Below are 13,151 nucleotides of genomic sequence, written 5' to 3'. Positions count from 1 at the left end.
TATTGTACAATCGCTGAAAATTATATAAATATAAGTAATAAAGAATCATTCTTTGAAGATTAATATGAGGTAATCATCATTCAAGCTTTATTGGATTTCATCACGTCTCGACCGCAATGAAAGTACATGTACATACTTAAACAATGATTTTTTATTCCTTAAAACATGTGGAAAATTGAAAAATTACGTTAAGAAGTATTAGTTAAAACACAGATTTATCTTTTAATGAATCGAAAATTCTGTTTCAAGAAATCCGTGAAAAGAATTCAATAAAATGCTTTCTTTCATGATTCATTCGGGTTATGAAGGTAGCGATCATTGCAGAAAAAATTTACATAACACGCTAACGCGGGTTATGTATTTTTTCTGCTATGTTGCTTCCTTCATATTCCGCATGGATCATTAAAGAAGCATTTTATTGTTTAAATGAAGTAGCGCACCCATTCACAGGAGAGCACATCATGTCCCGGTAACGGCAACTATTTGTACAATTAAAATTTTAGCAGGTGAAATATCCCCACTCTTTGTCTTATCCAATTATCAGTAAACCTTTATTTTACACTGTAGTACCCCTTGGTCCAATCTAGCTCATACTTTATATACAGAGTGTCTATGGTCAATGGGTGTGAAGTGACCTTGGATGAAGTTTGTAGGTCAAGGACCAAGGTCATATCGGACCACGCAAAAATCCCAGAACATATATACTTTTCAATTAACCCTATTTGGCTCATGCTTCACATAAACAGAGCTTATGAATAACAGATGTGTAGTGACCTTGAGCCAATTTTCAAGGTCAAATGTGAAGGTCATAACAGATTTTTTTTATAATCAGTTTTGGACAATTTGCTTGATCTGTTCAGATTGAACAACAAGAGGCCATAGGCCTTTTAAAACGGTCACCTGAGTACCATAGCCCATGCACGAAATTGCGGAGGAGTCTCATAAATGCATTTATACTCTAATTGAGTTTCATTATGGAGTAGAAAATTATAATATTGTAATGACATCCACCCCCCTGCCTGAAATCTTTTGGAAAGGACTCTTAACCCTATACACCCCTGTGAATATGTTCGGAATATTTTCTTAAAAGGGAAACAATTACAAAACAGGGAAAATAGTGTGTGTGTCTTAAAAATCTTCTTCTCACGAACCAATGCCAACATTTGAATTAAAGCCAATTGTTTAGAATTTCATATTTAAAAAAATTCGAAATAAAACGATACAAGAACTGCTGGTTTGGCGGGTGATTGCAAGGGGGCATACACAAATATATTTCTTACATCTTTCATTTTCTATAGTCAACTTTCCTGACTTAGTTATGTAGCAATATACCTTCATCACCTGCATATGGTGTTTTTGTCTCTCAGTTGATTCGATACACAAGGGCATGCTCTTCGTATGAACAGATTTTAAGGCGAGGCAAGCTTCTGACAAACAAGTTGACAAAACAGGACTATCAACAGTCTCGAACGAAGTCGTCTTTTTACAAGTTCTATGGCATCTTCCCAAGTCAAGGGTTTCTGATCCGCATCGCTTCTCACAGTTTGTGAGAAACGATGCAGATCAGAAACCCTTGACTTGGGAAGATGGTTATATGGTCGATACAACGACCTTGTCAGCATATATAATCTTCCACAAGGTCGCATGCTGACTGACGTTTTTCATACTAATTGTTAGACCATAATTAATAACCCAATTGTCTACGGACTTTTCCAGGTTTTTTCCCCCCAGATTACCACTAAGAGCACACGGCGGGTGTGATAGGTCAGCTGAGGATGCTCACTCCTCCTAGGCACCTGATCCTACCTCTATCTATATGGAGGTTCGTGTTGCTCTGCTTTGAATTTGTATTTCGTTTTATGGATTTTTGAGATGGTTGACGGTTTGTTATTGTCATTTTTTCATCTATGTCAATTCTCATGTGGTTACAACCAATTTTATAACCAACACAAATTAATTAGATATTTTACTCTCATTCCTTTTAAACTGTCACCATACTCTCAAAATCAAACTTCTAAAATGCGGTATACGGTATCTTAATATGTATTTCATTTTAGATCATGGCCCAGCTGCCGAGGTTTGGATTCAGTCCCAACAGTACATGGCGACTACACGATGGCTCCATCTTACCCGATATCTGTCCCAGCACTACATTTAACACTCCCAATCAACTCCATCTCAGATACCTATACCTGGGTGAGGCTGCTTTTACCACTACCCTACTCTCCTTTTAAATATGTTGAAGTCAGTTTTTACTGAAACATACTAGTAGTTTATTGAACGACATCTTAAGGATGCTGAGTGATTTATTTAGTGTTTTAAAACTCATCTTGCTGGTTGTGCTTCACCAAAAGCTCATGTTTATTTAAAACATAGTTTTTCCATGTTGTATTCATACCTTATTGCTTCAATTCTAGATTTAATACACTGTAGTTTTAGAAAATATTTTTATTTATTTATTATCTATATACAATTTACATGTACAACAATTAATGCATGAATTCTTATTTTTATTCTTCTTTTTTATATACTGGTATACGTCAATCATATCAAAGTTTATATCTAAAATTTATTAAGAATGCTCCATGCAAAGTTCAATTCATCATTTTATTTCCTAAAAAGTTGAAGGTGCATTAACTTAAAATCAAACAATGAAAAACCAAAGGCATTTAATATGAAAAATTACCAATCTAACAAAATATTATTTTAAGACTGATAGTCCATCTGGTAAGATGCATAACTCTCACTACATCAGAGAACTACTGTTCTGTTATAAAACATGCAGTGATTGTCAAAATCTGGTCCATAAGATTCCTTATATTGTGTGCATTACAAAAAAATATTTCAATGCCTCTTGTGAAATAATCACAAAAGCAAAACTTGATTGCATTATTCCAGTTCTAATTTAAAATCTAGGTAAGGGGTAACCATGTATCTATATCCATACACTCAGCTCAATAGTGATATTGGAACAAAGGATCTTGACTAGTCACCAATAAGTCACTTATTAAATGTTCAAAAGTTAACTTACTTTTACACATGACAAGTTAACTGAACAGGGAGCCATACCTTAATTATGTTGTAGAGTTTCTACATGCACCCCTAGTCTAAACAAGAACTCAGTTATCTGCTGTCTGTCCTCTTTCACAAGGTAATCATATGGTCTAGTATAGAAAACGGTTCCACTTTGCTTTGTCTTTGCTTCATTTCTTTCCTTAGTTTTTGAATCTTTAGAAGTTTTTTCTTTGCGTGTACACTGCCTCTTACTTTCACTTTCCTCATTGTGTGTACACAGTCGCTTACTTTCACTTTCCTCTTCTTCTTTGCGTGTACACATCCTTTTTCTTTCATTTTCCACTTCTTCATTATCTTCTTCAAATGCCATTCCTTTCTTTGTAACATCTTCTCCATGCATTTTTATGAGTTCATAATGCTTCCATGACATTTTCAAACATGTGAAAATCAGCTGTGTAAAAGGGAATGGAAATGCATATCAACATGAATGCTGAGGGATACAAGTGAAAAATACGTAAATAAAACTGAAATAACTGCAATGTGCAAAATGTATGTAAGATACATGTACATCAATTACTAAATTAAACATCACCTAGTCTATAAATATAACCATACAGGCAGTATAACCAAGAAGAATGAAGGAAATTAATATTTGTCAATAAAAACATTAAAAATAATCAAATTTTCACAAGACAATGAGAGTCATGTTTACACAAAAAATCTTTTTTTTCTGTTATTTGTAAGTATTTCTAATAAGTAATTATCAATTGCACACAATATTCTTTATTTTATATAAAACTTGATCTTTTGAGGTTTAACTGTATATCTGTATTGAATATTTTGAACCAAACAAGAATGAAAATAAGCAAATATGAATATGATTTGTTGAATAATTGTGACAAATTGAGTGCAAAATACATACAGATGTTCTCATGCATATAATTCCAAAAATGGCACCAATGTCAGCAAAAACAGACATCTTGAAATCGAGCAATAGCTGGGAGGCATGTTGTTCCAGGACTCTGTGTTGGACTGCTTCCGTGATCTGGAAGGGTCCCGCCGGGACTCTGTGCTTGTAGTCTGGCTTCATCTGCAATGATATGAAAGACGGTTTCCCACAAAATATACATAGAATCATAGAAAATTCACCACGATTTTGATAGTTTTGAAATGAGAGTGTGAAAAAGACATCCTGACAAGTGTTGATAGCTCGGATTGTTTTTTTAGTGTAATAATGAGCAGAATGGGTGGACCGGCCCTTGTACAATAGACAATATGTTTATAATAATAAGTATGCGAGTAATTAATTTTTTTATTATAGTGAAATGCGAAATTTATGTATAAGTGCTGTACAGTGGTTGCAACGTTATTGTTGACAAACGACACGCTCGATTCAGATACACGAACGATCACACACGATACACGAACGATCATTAACTTACTGAATTTTCACAATACACGAACAAAAACGATGAAACACGCAACCAAACGATTCTACACCATTAAACACGCAAAATCAAAATTAATTTTTAAGATTAGAATTAAGGAAACGTATTGCTTTAATTTGTATTGCTTTATGTTTGTGTTTTGTTGAAAAGCGGCTGTATCATGTACAGTAGCCATGCACTGTTTTATATTTTACGAGTTAACAATTTTACACATCCATACAAAAAAATAAAGGATTCATACACAAATTAATCTTTTTGTCTCCATAAAGAATAATAACTTAAGTGTAAATGAAATGAAGATAATGCATAAACTACTCAAAATTATATACATACGAGTTGACTGTTTATGTAATTCAATTCCCTTACGTAGGATTTGATTATGCGGGATAGAGGTAAATTTGTTACCTTGTTACATAGAATTTCGATGTTACACGTACAAAATTTTTCATTATTTAAAGAACATAATTGATTTATTTCTATTCATTCTAAATTTTAAAGCATCTTAATAAATTTTATTTCAAACAAATATTTACACAATGTACCAGATATGAATGCGCAACGTATTCTCATTTGAAAGAAAAAAGTTGTTAATAATCGTTTAGTTTAAAACGGGGAATGGGTAAGCTTGGCCGCTTTCATTTAACGTGTCGCTCATGCTAATATGATTTAAATTATGTGTCAAGACACAATGGATGCTTGATATAGGCTGATTATAAAATTATGCAAAACTAACTCAACCGAACAAAGGATTGAATGAGCTGTGGAAATACTTACTAAATGTATTTAACGACGAAAGAGAGAATAAATGTTATCAACTGATACATGAATGTTAGGAATTGTCAATGTTCTTGTATTAAAAAAAGTTTAAAATTCACATTGTTTTGCAAAAACTACTTGTCGTTGTTTTAAGAATAAATCCTGACATTCCGTAAAAAAAATACAAAACGAAAAAAACGCACAATCACGCACGGTAAAAAACGCAAATTAATATTCGTGATACACGCACGATCCCGCACGTTACACTAACGATCACCCACGTTACACGAACTATTAAACACGATTGGCTTGTCAACAATAACGTTGATACCACTGTATAATTAAAACTTAGGATGTCAATTTTACTCGAATAGACAAGTCAATTAATCAGGGGCTTTAGTCTAGCGAGACTTGAGTACTCTTTGATTTAATTGAAACTGTGCATCCTTTTAAAATAAAGTAATGCTACTGTCACATACACCGCATCTTTAACTCAAAAACATATAAACACTTATAATTATACTTCGATTAAAATTTAAGTATCAAAAGTATTTTTGTTAGCAATTGTCTTTGCTTTCCCTTATTGTTGCCAGGCTTACACATATATAAGCCACATATCATCTAAGGCAAATCAAACTTGTCCTGTTCCATGCTAAATTATTGTCCCATGCCTAATCAGCTATCTAGTAAGTATAATGATTAAGGTATAATGATTATAACAAGTGGCCCAGGGGCCTTATTGGTCACCTAAGTAACTGCAGTATGGCTTTTGCAATGTATAATCATGTGCATTGTAATTAGAGGGCTAATGAATTCATTTTTAATATTCTAGGATTATTTAAACCAATAAACTTTCTAAATTCTACAATTTTTTTTAATAAATTGTTGCAAAACACAGAGTGACACTACTGAACAAATCTAAAGTATAAAAAAAATAATCATCAAAATAAGACCACTCTACCTACTGAATCAAACTGAATGTATGTCACATGACACTGGTGGAAAAGAAGACCAACATTTTGAAAGGTTTAGAATATTAGGCGAATTCACATCAGGTTAACATCAGTTTAAAATGGAGAAAGTTACTTCAAATTATATGCGTGATGGGTTTTCATACGTACTCGAATAGGTTTTGAGTGATCAGGTAATATAGATAGTAGGACCATGCGGTGGTGTGGCACTCAAAGCTCGCTCACTATACTCTGTCCCGAGTTTTTGCTTCCACCACTTTTTGCATGATATTTCAATAATAGTAAATACCTTTGTGCTCAAACTACGTTCATCCACTTATATGAAAAATGTCCAGATTATCTGTTTTGAAACGCCCCCTCTACCGCTTCAGGTTTCAATACACATCCAAAAATTGAAAGTCTACGGAAATTTTGCATTGCATCAGCCATTAATAAGCCCGGATGATAACGTTAAAAAATTGTGCGATGTATTCCGAGTGTATTCCGAATGGAGAAAAGATGTAAACATTCCCCATTATAAATCTCCGTAAGAAAATTGTTTTCGTTCCTGTGAAATTTTATGAGTGAAAAGGGATAATTGTTCAATGAAGATATCTTGGATATATTCCCTTTCAACGATTTCAATTGTATTTCTTTCACATGTATGTGTATTTTTATTAAAAATCATCAAAAATTGATGGAAGCAATAACTTGGGACAGACTATAGTAGTGATTTAAGGTAAAATGGCATATGATATGAAAAGCGTTAGTTTTGGGCTGACAGACGATTCTTTTTATGTGTTTTTGTGTAATATAATCAAAGTACTGAAGAACTGACGGGAGTTGATTTTGTCGATGTTTATTTATTTTAAAATCAAATATGTGTTATTCTGCATGACAAGTACATGTAGTTTCTAATTCGTATTTGAATTATGCACATTTTAATAATATGAATTTTTGGACTTTTTCAACAAGAATGTCGAGAAACCCCCATATGAATCATGTTAAATAATATTTAAAGATAAAATTAATTCAATCAAACTATGTATCAGTAATAGAAATATTTCTTGAAAATTGTATGGATCCAAGCAATATTGAACACTAGTCTCGTTCAACCAAACGCTCGGCTGACACCGTAAATCTCCGACAAGCAAGAGAGACTCTCTGCTTGTCGGAGATTTACGGAGAAAGCGAGCGTCGAGGTGACAAGACTATATTGAACTCTGGCGTAGGAATACATACGACTACAAAAATATCTAAATTGTTCGTACCATTTAAAATCTGACTATTTTCAAGGTATTTATAAATAAGTTTCCCTGAAAAACAATGCTTTGGCATACATTACATCGAATTTATCAATTATTTTCAAGAACTAAGTCTTGTCAGCAGCGATGATTTGTGCTGAGGTCCAAACACTGTTTCGCTTTCGGTTTGAGTGAGTAACTGCATAGGAGAGTTGATTAAAATCAACTCCAAAAAATGCCAGCAAGCAGCATACCTAATATGTAATACTTGTTGTTTTTATTCATTTAGCACTTTATTGTTTTATATTCAGAAAAACAAAGTGAGGGAGAACATAACTGACTTTTGCCTTTTTTTCTTCTTCTAAAGTTACATATGAGCGTAATGGTGTCTATTTTGTTCCTTTCGCATATATATTTGTACACAATAATTTGACCATCTAATTTTGCAGTGTGGCCATAATATTAGTTGTTTTATAATGGATTAGAAAGGAATTCTATGAGCCAAAGGTATATATATCAAAGATTACTGGAAACATATTAAATTTGGCTGTGTATTCTATTTAGCATTTCTGGCAGAAAACTGCAACCGCTAAAACAAGTACGTCGCCAAATATAATAAACTGTATAGGGTAAAGGCCGGTATCTTCGGACAGTCTGGTGCTCTTCGGAAATCAGATTAGGTTGGAGTTTGAGCACCTTGACACGATCGTGTGAGTGAATGTGCATCGATTGTGAAATCAACAATACTTACGAAAAATCTAGAGTTCCGAATGATGTTATCATGTTAACAAAAGAATATAAAATAAAAACCAAGACGTAACAGAGGTCGGTAAATTCGGACAGCAAGTCGGTAAATTCGGACGGTCAGTCGGTTAGTTCGGACATTGATAGAAAATTAATAATTATGCGTAATATTTTAAAAATCTATGCACAGATATACGTATTATGGTATTGCATTGTAATTTAATTGTTTTAAAAATAATGGAATAAAAAAAAACATTTTGGATTTCTGAAAAAAATAGAATTGCGCTCATATATCAAATTATCCTTGTTCTTTATTTCGATGTTTCGTTTATTTGAGTAATGAAGAGAAAAACAAAAAAGTATCATTTTCATTTAATTTATCAACAATTTAACAAAAAAGCTATAAGTTATATACATGTAAATATATTTCATTTGAATTAATTCAACACCGGAAGGCAAACATTGAAACATCATGTAGTGTATAAATTCTAAGCTGTTTTTTTCTCTCTTTTAAGTTTGTTTTGTTCCCTCTTGAGTTTTCTGTTTTGTTTTTCCTCCTCGATTTTCTTCTTTTTCTCAGCAACTGCCCGTTTTTCATTAACAACCTCTACACTTGTAAGTAACCGATGCGATGTAATTGCGCGGCTTTTCTTTTTGGATTCGACTGCAGTGCGTGGGGCATTTACGGATGGAGAAAAGATTGCGTCTATGTGTTCATTCCAAACCGTGTCCACAGGCAGTGTAGCGACGCCTTCGTTGTCAGCTGTGGCAACCACCTGAATTTCGCCACTGTTAATCAGCTGTAGTAAATAGCTGGGATCATCTACTTCAAAATTCTGCGAAGACGGCGTTGTGGGCAGTGATGTAGTTTGAAGGGGAAGCTGCTCTAGAGATATGATGTTTGGCGTGGGCTGATCATGACTTACTGAATCAATAGGAGGCATTGTAGATGTTGCATTGTGCATGGGTTGTGACTCTGTTTCTGGCGGGATGGGCATATTGATGCTTGGAATATTTTCATTGTCGGCGGCACTTGGAGATGGCGGTCTCCCTAAAGCTGCCGGTGTTTCCGCAACGGGCATGCTTGTCTCGTAAGCTGAGCTCGGTAAATATGCCGATGTCGGAATCGCATGGGGATTGAGTGGGTAGATCCCACAGGCCCTGAAGCCACTCTGGATGTTTTCTTTCGTAATTGCAGCCTCCCATGCTTTAGAAAACATTTTTGGAAACGTCCATTTGTTTATTAAGTTACTCGGATTTTCAGACAAAAATTCAGAACAAACCCTGTTGTACGCCTTATTGAACGGACCGAATACAGTTCTGTCTAGGGGTTGCAAAAAGTGAGTGGTATGGGGAGGTAGTGCTAATATATGTATATTTTCCTCCGCTGCAAGTTCTAGCAAGCCGAGTGTTTCGTGAGATCCGTGGCCATCCAGAATGAGAAGTTGGGGTCTCTCGTGGCCACAGTGCGCTAGAAAAACCTCCCGAAACCACTGTTCCCCCAACTCCTCATTCATCCAAGCCTTTTCATTGTAGGTCCAAACTGAATTTTGGGGAGACTCGGCTGTGTTGAAGCCGAATAAAGACTTTTTAGTCTTGCCCTTCACTATAAGCATAGGGGGCATGGAATCCCCAGTGGCATTTACGCAGGCCATGATTGTAATATTGGACCTGTCATTGCCAGTGCGGCCAACAACAGATTTGCTGCCACGTCTGGCAATGACATTGACGGGCGTGTGCTCTAACTGCTTGCCGGTTTCGTCGCAGTTCCATATATTTTCTGGTTTCTCTTGCAAATCAAGGTTAACAACTATTTTAGATAGGTCTGCGAAATACTTATCTACTACACAGCCATTAAGCATTCTTGCACGTACTGTGCCGAGCTTTTCTGGCTTCCTTAACGCAACCTCGGGGTGCCTTTTTTTCAGACCTTCCCACCAGTGTTTAGATGGTGTGAAGTTTTTGAAACCTGTAATTTTTTTCCTTTTACAAAGAACAGCAGCTCGATGAAGGAGTTGTTTTCTTGATATACCGAAACCCTTCTCAGCACTTTCAGTAACATTTTTTATAATTCTTTTTTCAATTTCGTTCGAGAGAACAGGCTTTCTCCCAGGCTTTGCATCGATAGTAACTCGTTTCGTCACTCTGTCGTGCAAAGTTGACTTGTGTACATTAAACTTCTCCGCGGCTTTTCTTAAAGACAGAGCCCCCGATTGTACAGCTTTTACCGCCTGCTCCATAACTGAGGGGTCATTTTTTTGGTAGCTCCCCCTTGTTTTTGCCTTTTTTCTGGCCATGCTGAAAGAAAATTTTCCCTATTAAAAAAAAAACAATAAAAATTAATAGCATCGGAGACATTTAAAAAAAATCAACATAGATGTATAATTATAAAAAGCAAACGTTACTGAATAATTAATTATCTAGAAAAATCTGGAAAAAATATAATTGCAAATTGTTTTTGAAAATGTTTTACCGTTAATAGACTTGATAAATTTTCAAACTAACGATAAAAAATTCACTTTCTATTTTTCTTACATTTTAAAAAAAATGTCCGAAATTAAATTACTTTGAAAAAAATTCGTCCGTTAATTTCGGACACTATAAAATACCAATGTTGCTTTAAAAACAGCATGATTTAACACTTAAAACTATGTTCATTTCCCTTAAAAGCACAATATGATAATCAAATTGTTTGGGAAAATTGTGTATTGAGTGAAAAAAAAATATTACTTACCTAATCAAAACTTTGGAACGAGTCCTTGAAATTATCGCGGTCGACAACTGTTGTATCAATCCGGAAAAAGAAGTTTTGTTTTTTGCTGGTTTTAAATAATAACAACAACACATCCGGATAAAAAAGGTAAGTCGTACAACTTTATTTCTAATATTAACCGAAAGTGAAAAAGAGAAAGCAAGTGTGTATTTGTTGAAGGTAAAGGACTGAATTTAACGAGTCCTGTCCGAATTTACCGGCTGTCCGAAGATACCGGCCTTTACCCTATGTAAGTAGATAAATATAGGTACATTCAGAAATGCGCTAAATCAAATCCACGCTATTAAACTTGTTAAAAATCATATTCCACCAAATATCGTACACTTTAAATAACATGTAGTATATGTTTGCAGTACCTGCAAGATCATTAATAAACAGAAATTCCCAAGTTTTAAATTTTACCAATTTACTGGTGGCTCTATTACACATCTTTAAGATTTCTATGGATTTGTTATCGTAAATGTATCTTAATTTGTACATGTATCAGATGGTCTAGTGTTTTTAAATCTTACGTTATTTAATCATATTAGTGTTTTCTATTCAGCAAACAATATGAAATCGAAATAAACCACCTTTTTGACTCCTGCAAGTGGCTAAATTGTTCCTGATAAATGACTCTGAGTTATTGGGTATCACTTATATTGAATCTGATTTACAATAAATTGTATTTAAAAAGATTACCTCTTCTACATTAATGACCAGAACACTGGAGATTCTGCCAAACGAGCTAACAGGTACTGTCGCCCGCAGATCTGGATCACTAGAACTCTTCACACCCTTAATTGTCATCCCTGAACTCTCCAATAAACCTGATCTACAAAATAATAAATGAAACTGGAATGTAGCAGTATAATTTGATGCATGAAATAAACCATTAATTGATGTTTGATCCTACTTATTTTTGCCCGCTTTTTATTAAGAAAACAGACAAGATAATTATTAGCCAATGCAGTTAAGTATAGTGTGCTCTTTCCTTTGAAAAAGACATTCACTGTTCAATTTAAACTTTGAAATTTAATAAAAAAATAATTAAATAACTTAAATTTTAAAAAAAATATTTATATACCTGACATTCAACAAGAAAACCTCCATGAATTTACTGCATAAATTAGTGTACAAGTGCTTGGGGATGGGTTTTTCTTTTGCCAAAATCTGATCACTTTCAATAAGGAACTCTCTAAGACCCATGTAAAATCTGTGTAGTGCAGCTTGGCTAAGAACAAGTAGCCTGTTAAAAAAACAAAATATCATTCAGCGAACTTATGAAGCCATATATATGCATGACAATCACTCGAAATCTTTTTCAACAGTAAATTATTAAAGTTATATAATTCGATCTACCCTTTGCATATATTGCATGCACGGATCGAGAAAATTTTTCCAGGGGGGGTCCGAAGGATAATTGTGTTTGCCAGGGGGGGTCCGAGGCATATTTTCGCGATAATTTTACTATGTAAATTTAATAAATTTTCATTTTCCAGGGGGGGTCGTGACCCCCCCGACCCCCCCCCCCCCTCTAGATCCGCGCATGTATTGTATCCAACTTATCCAATGAATAAAATATAATCAAAATCAAATCACTAATTAACTGATTAAAATTACACTCACTTTGAATTCATTGGCGGGTTATTTAGATGAACATCAACTGACTGCAATGTTTCATCGCATTTCTGCAAGATACGGCGATAAGTAATCCACGTCCTGGATTTCTCTCCCTCTCTGAATGTTATGCCAGGCCTATCCAGGCTGTCAACTTGATCTGCTAATGACTCCACGACTTTTCTCCTGTCTTCTTCAAGAGGATATTCATAATTATCACTTTCCCCCATTAACAACGAAACATCAGAAGACTGCAAATCGTAGCATAATCCAAACATTTCTAACTTTTTTAACGTCCATTTTCTCCTTGAAGTCTGAAAGTCTTCGTCTGATGAACTTGAACTTGAAGTACTATACATTGGACTCTCGTCATTCTGTTTTAGTGCCATGCGCTGTCTTTTGGGTAGGACTCTCGAAGATGAAGATTTTGTGTCCCCCATGACTGTTCTCATTTCCCGGGTAATTATTCGAAACACCTTTGAGGATTTTAAAAATTTTAGAGGATGTGCCGAAAGGCTGATTAACAGTTCCCGAGCCCGACGCTTTTACAAAGTAAGGAGGGTCATCAAAAGATGAACAGTGTACAAGAATTTGTTCGTGCAATGAATTTACCCCATACTAA

At 34.6% G+C, this 13,151-nt stretch overlaps 2 protein-coding genes across 3 annotated transcripts; both read right to left on the bottom strand.

Annotated features, from left to right (window-relative positions):
• Positions 1 to 2,588: 2,588 nt before the first annotated feature.
• LOC105344148 (uncharacterized) lies at positions 2,589 to 13,151 on the bottom strand. Of its 2 annotated transcripts, XM_011451796.4 has the most exons (5): positions 12,539 to 13,150; positions 11,997 to 12,158; positions 11,612 to 11,744; positions 3,938 to 4,105; positions 2,589 to 3,466 (listed from the first exon to the last, which is right to left on the bottom strand). In XM_011451796.4, the coding sequence occupies exons 1-5, from the start codon at positions 12,979 to 12,981 to the stop codon at positions 3,071 to 3,073; spliced, it is 1,302 nt and encodes a 433-aa protein (XP_011450098.3). In that variant the 5' UTR covers positions 12,982 to 13,150; the 3' UTR covers positions 2,589 to 3,070. The 2 variants fall into 2 exon arrangements, with proteins under 2 accessions (XP_011450098.3, XP_065929181.1); XM_066073109.1 differs by lacking the exon at positions 11,997 to 12,158 and having other exon boundaries at positions 12,539 to 13,151.
• On the bottom strand, positions 8,646 to 10,535 carry LOC136272209 (uncharacterized). Its single transcript, XM_066073426.1, has one exon. It carries the CDS (start codon positions 10,452 to 10,454, stop codon positions 8,646 to 8,648), a length of 1,809 nt encoding a protein of 602 aa, XP_065929498.1. The 5' UTR covers positions 10,455 to 10,535.

This window comes from Magallana gigas, chromosome 10 (genome assembly GCF_963853765.1).
Source record: "Magallana gigas chromosome 10, xbMagGiga1.1, whole genome shotgun sequence".
In the NCBI taxonomy this organism is placed as follows: Eukaryota; Metazoa; Mollusca; class Bivalvia; order Ostreida; family Ostreidae; genus Magallana; species Magallana gigas.
The sequence above is the reverse complement of the archived record's forward strand: the minus strand, read 5'-3'. Positions and strand labels throughout refer to the sequence as shown.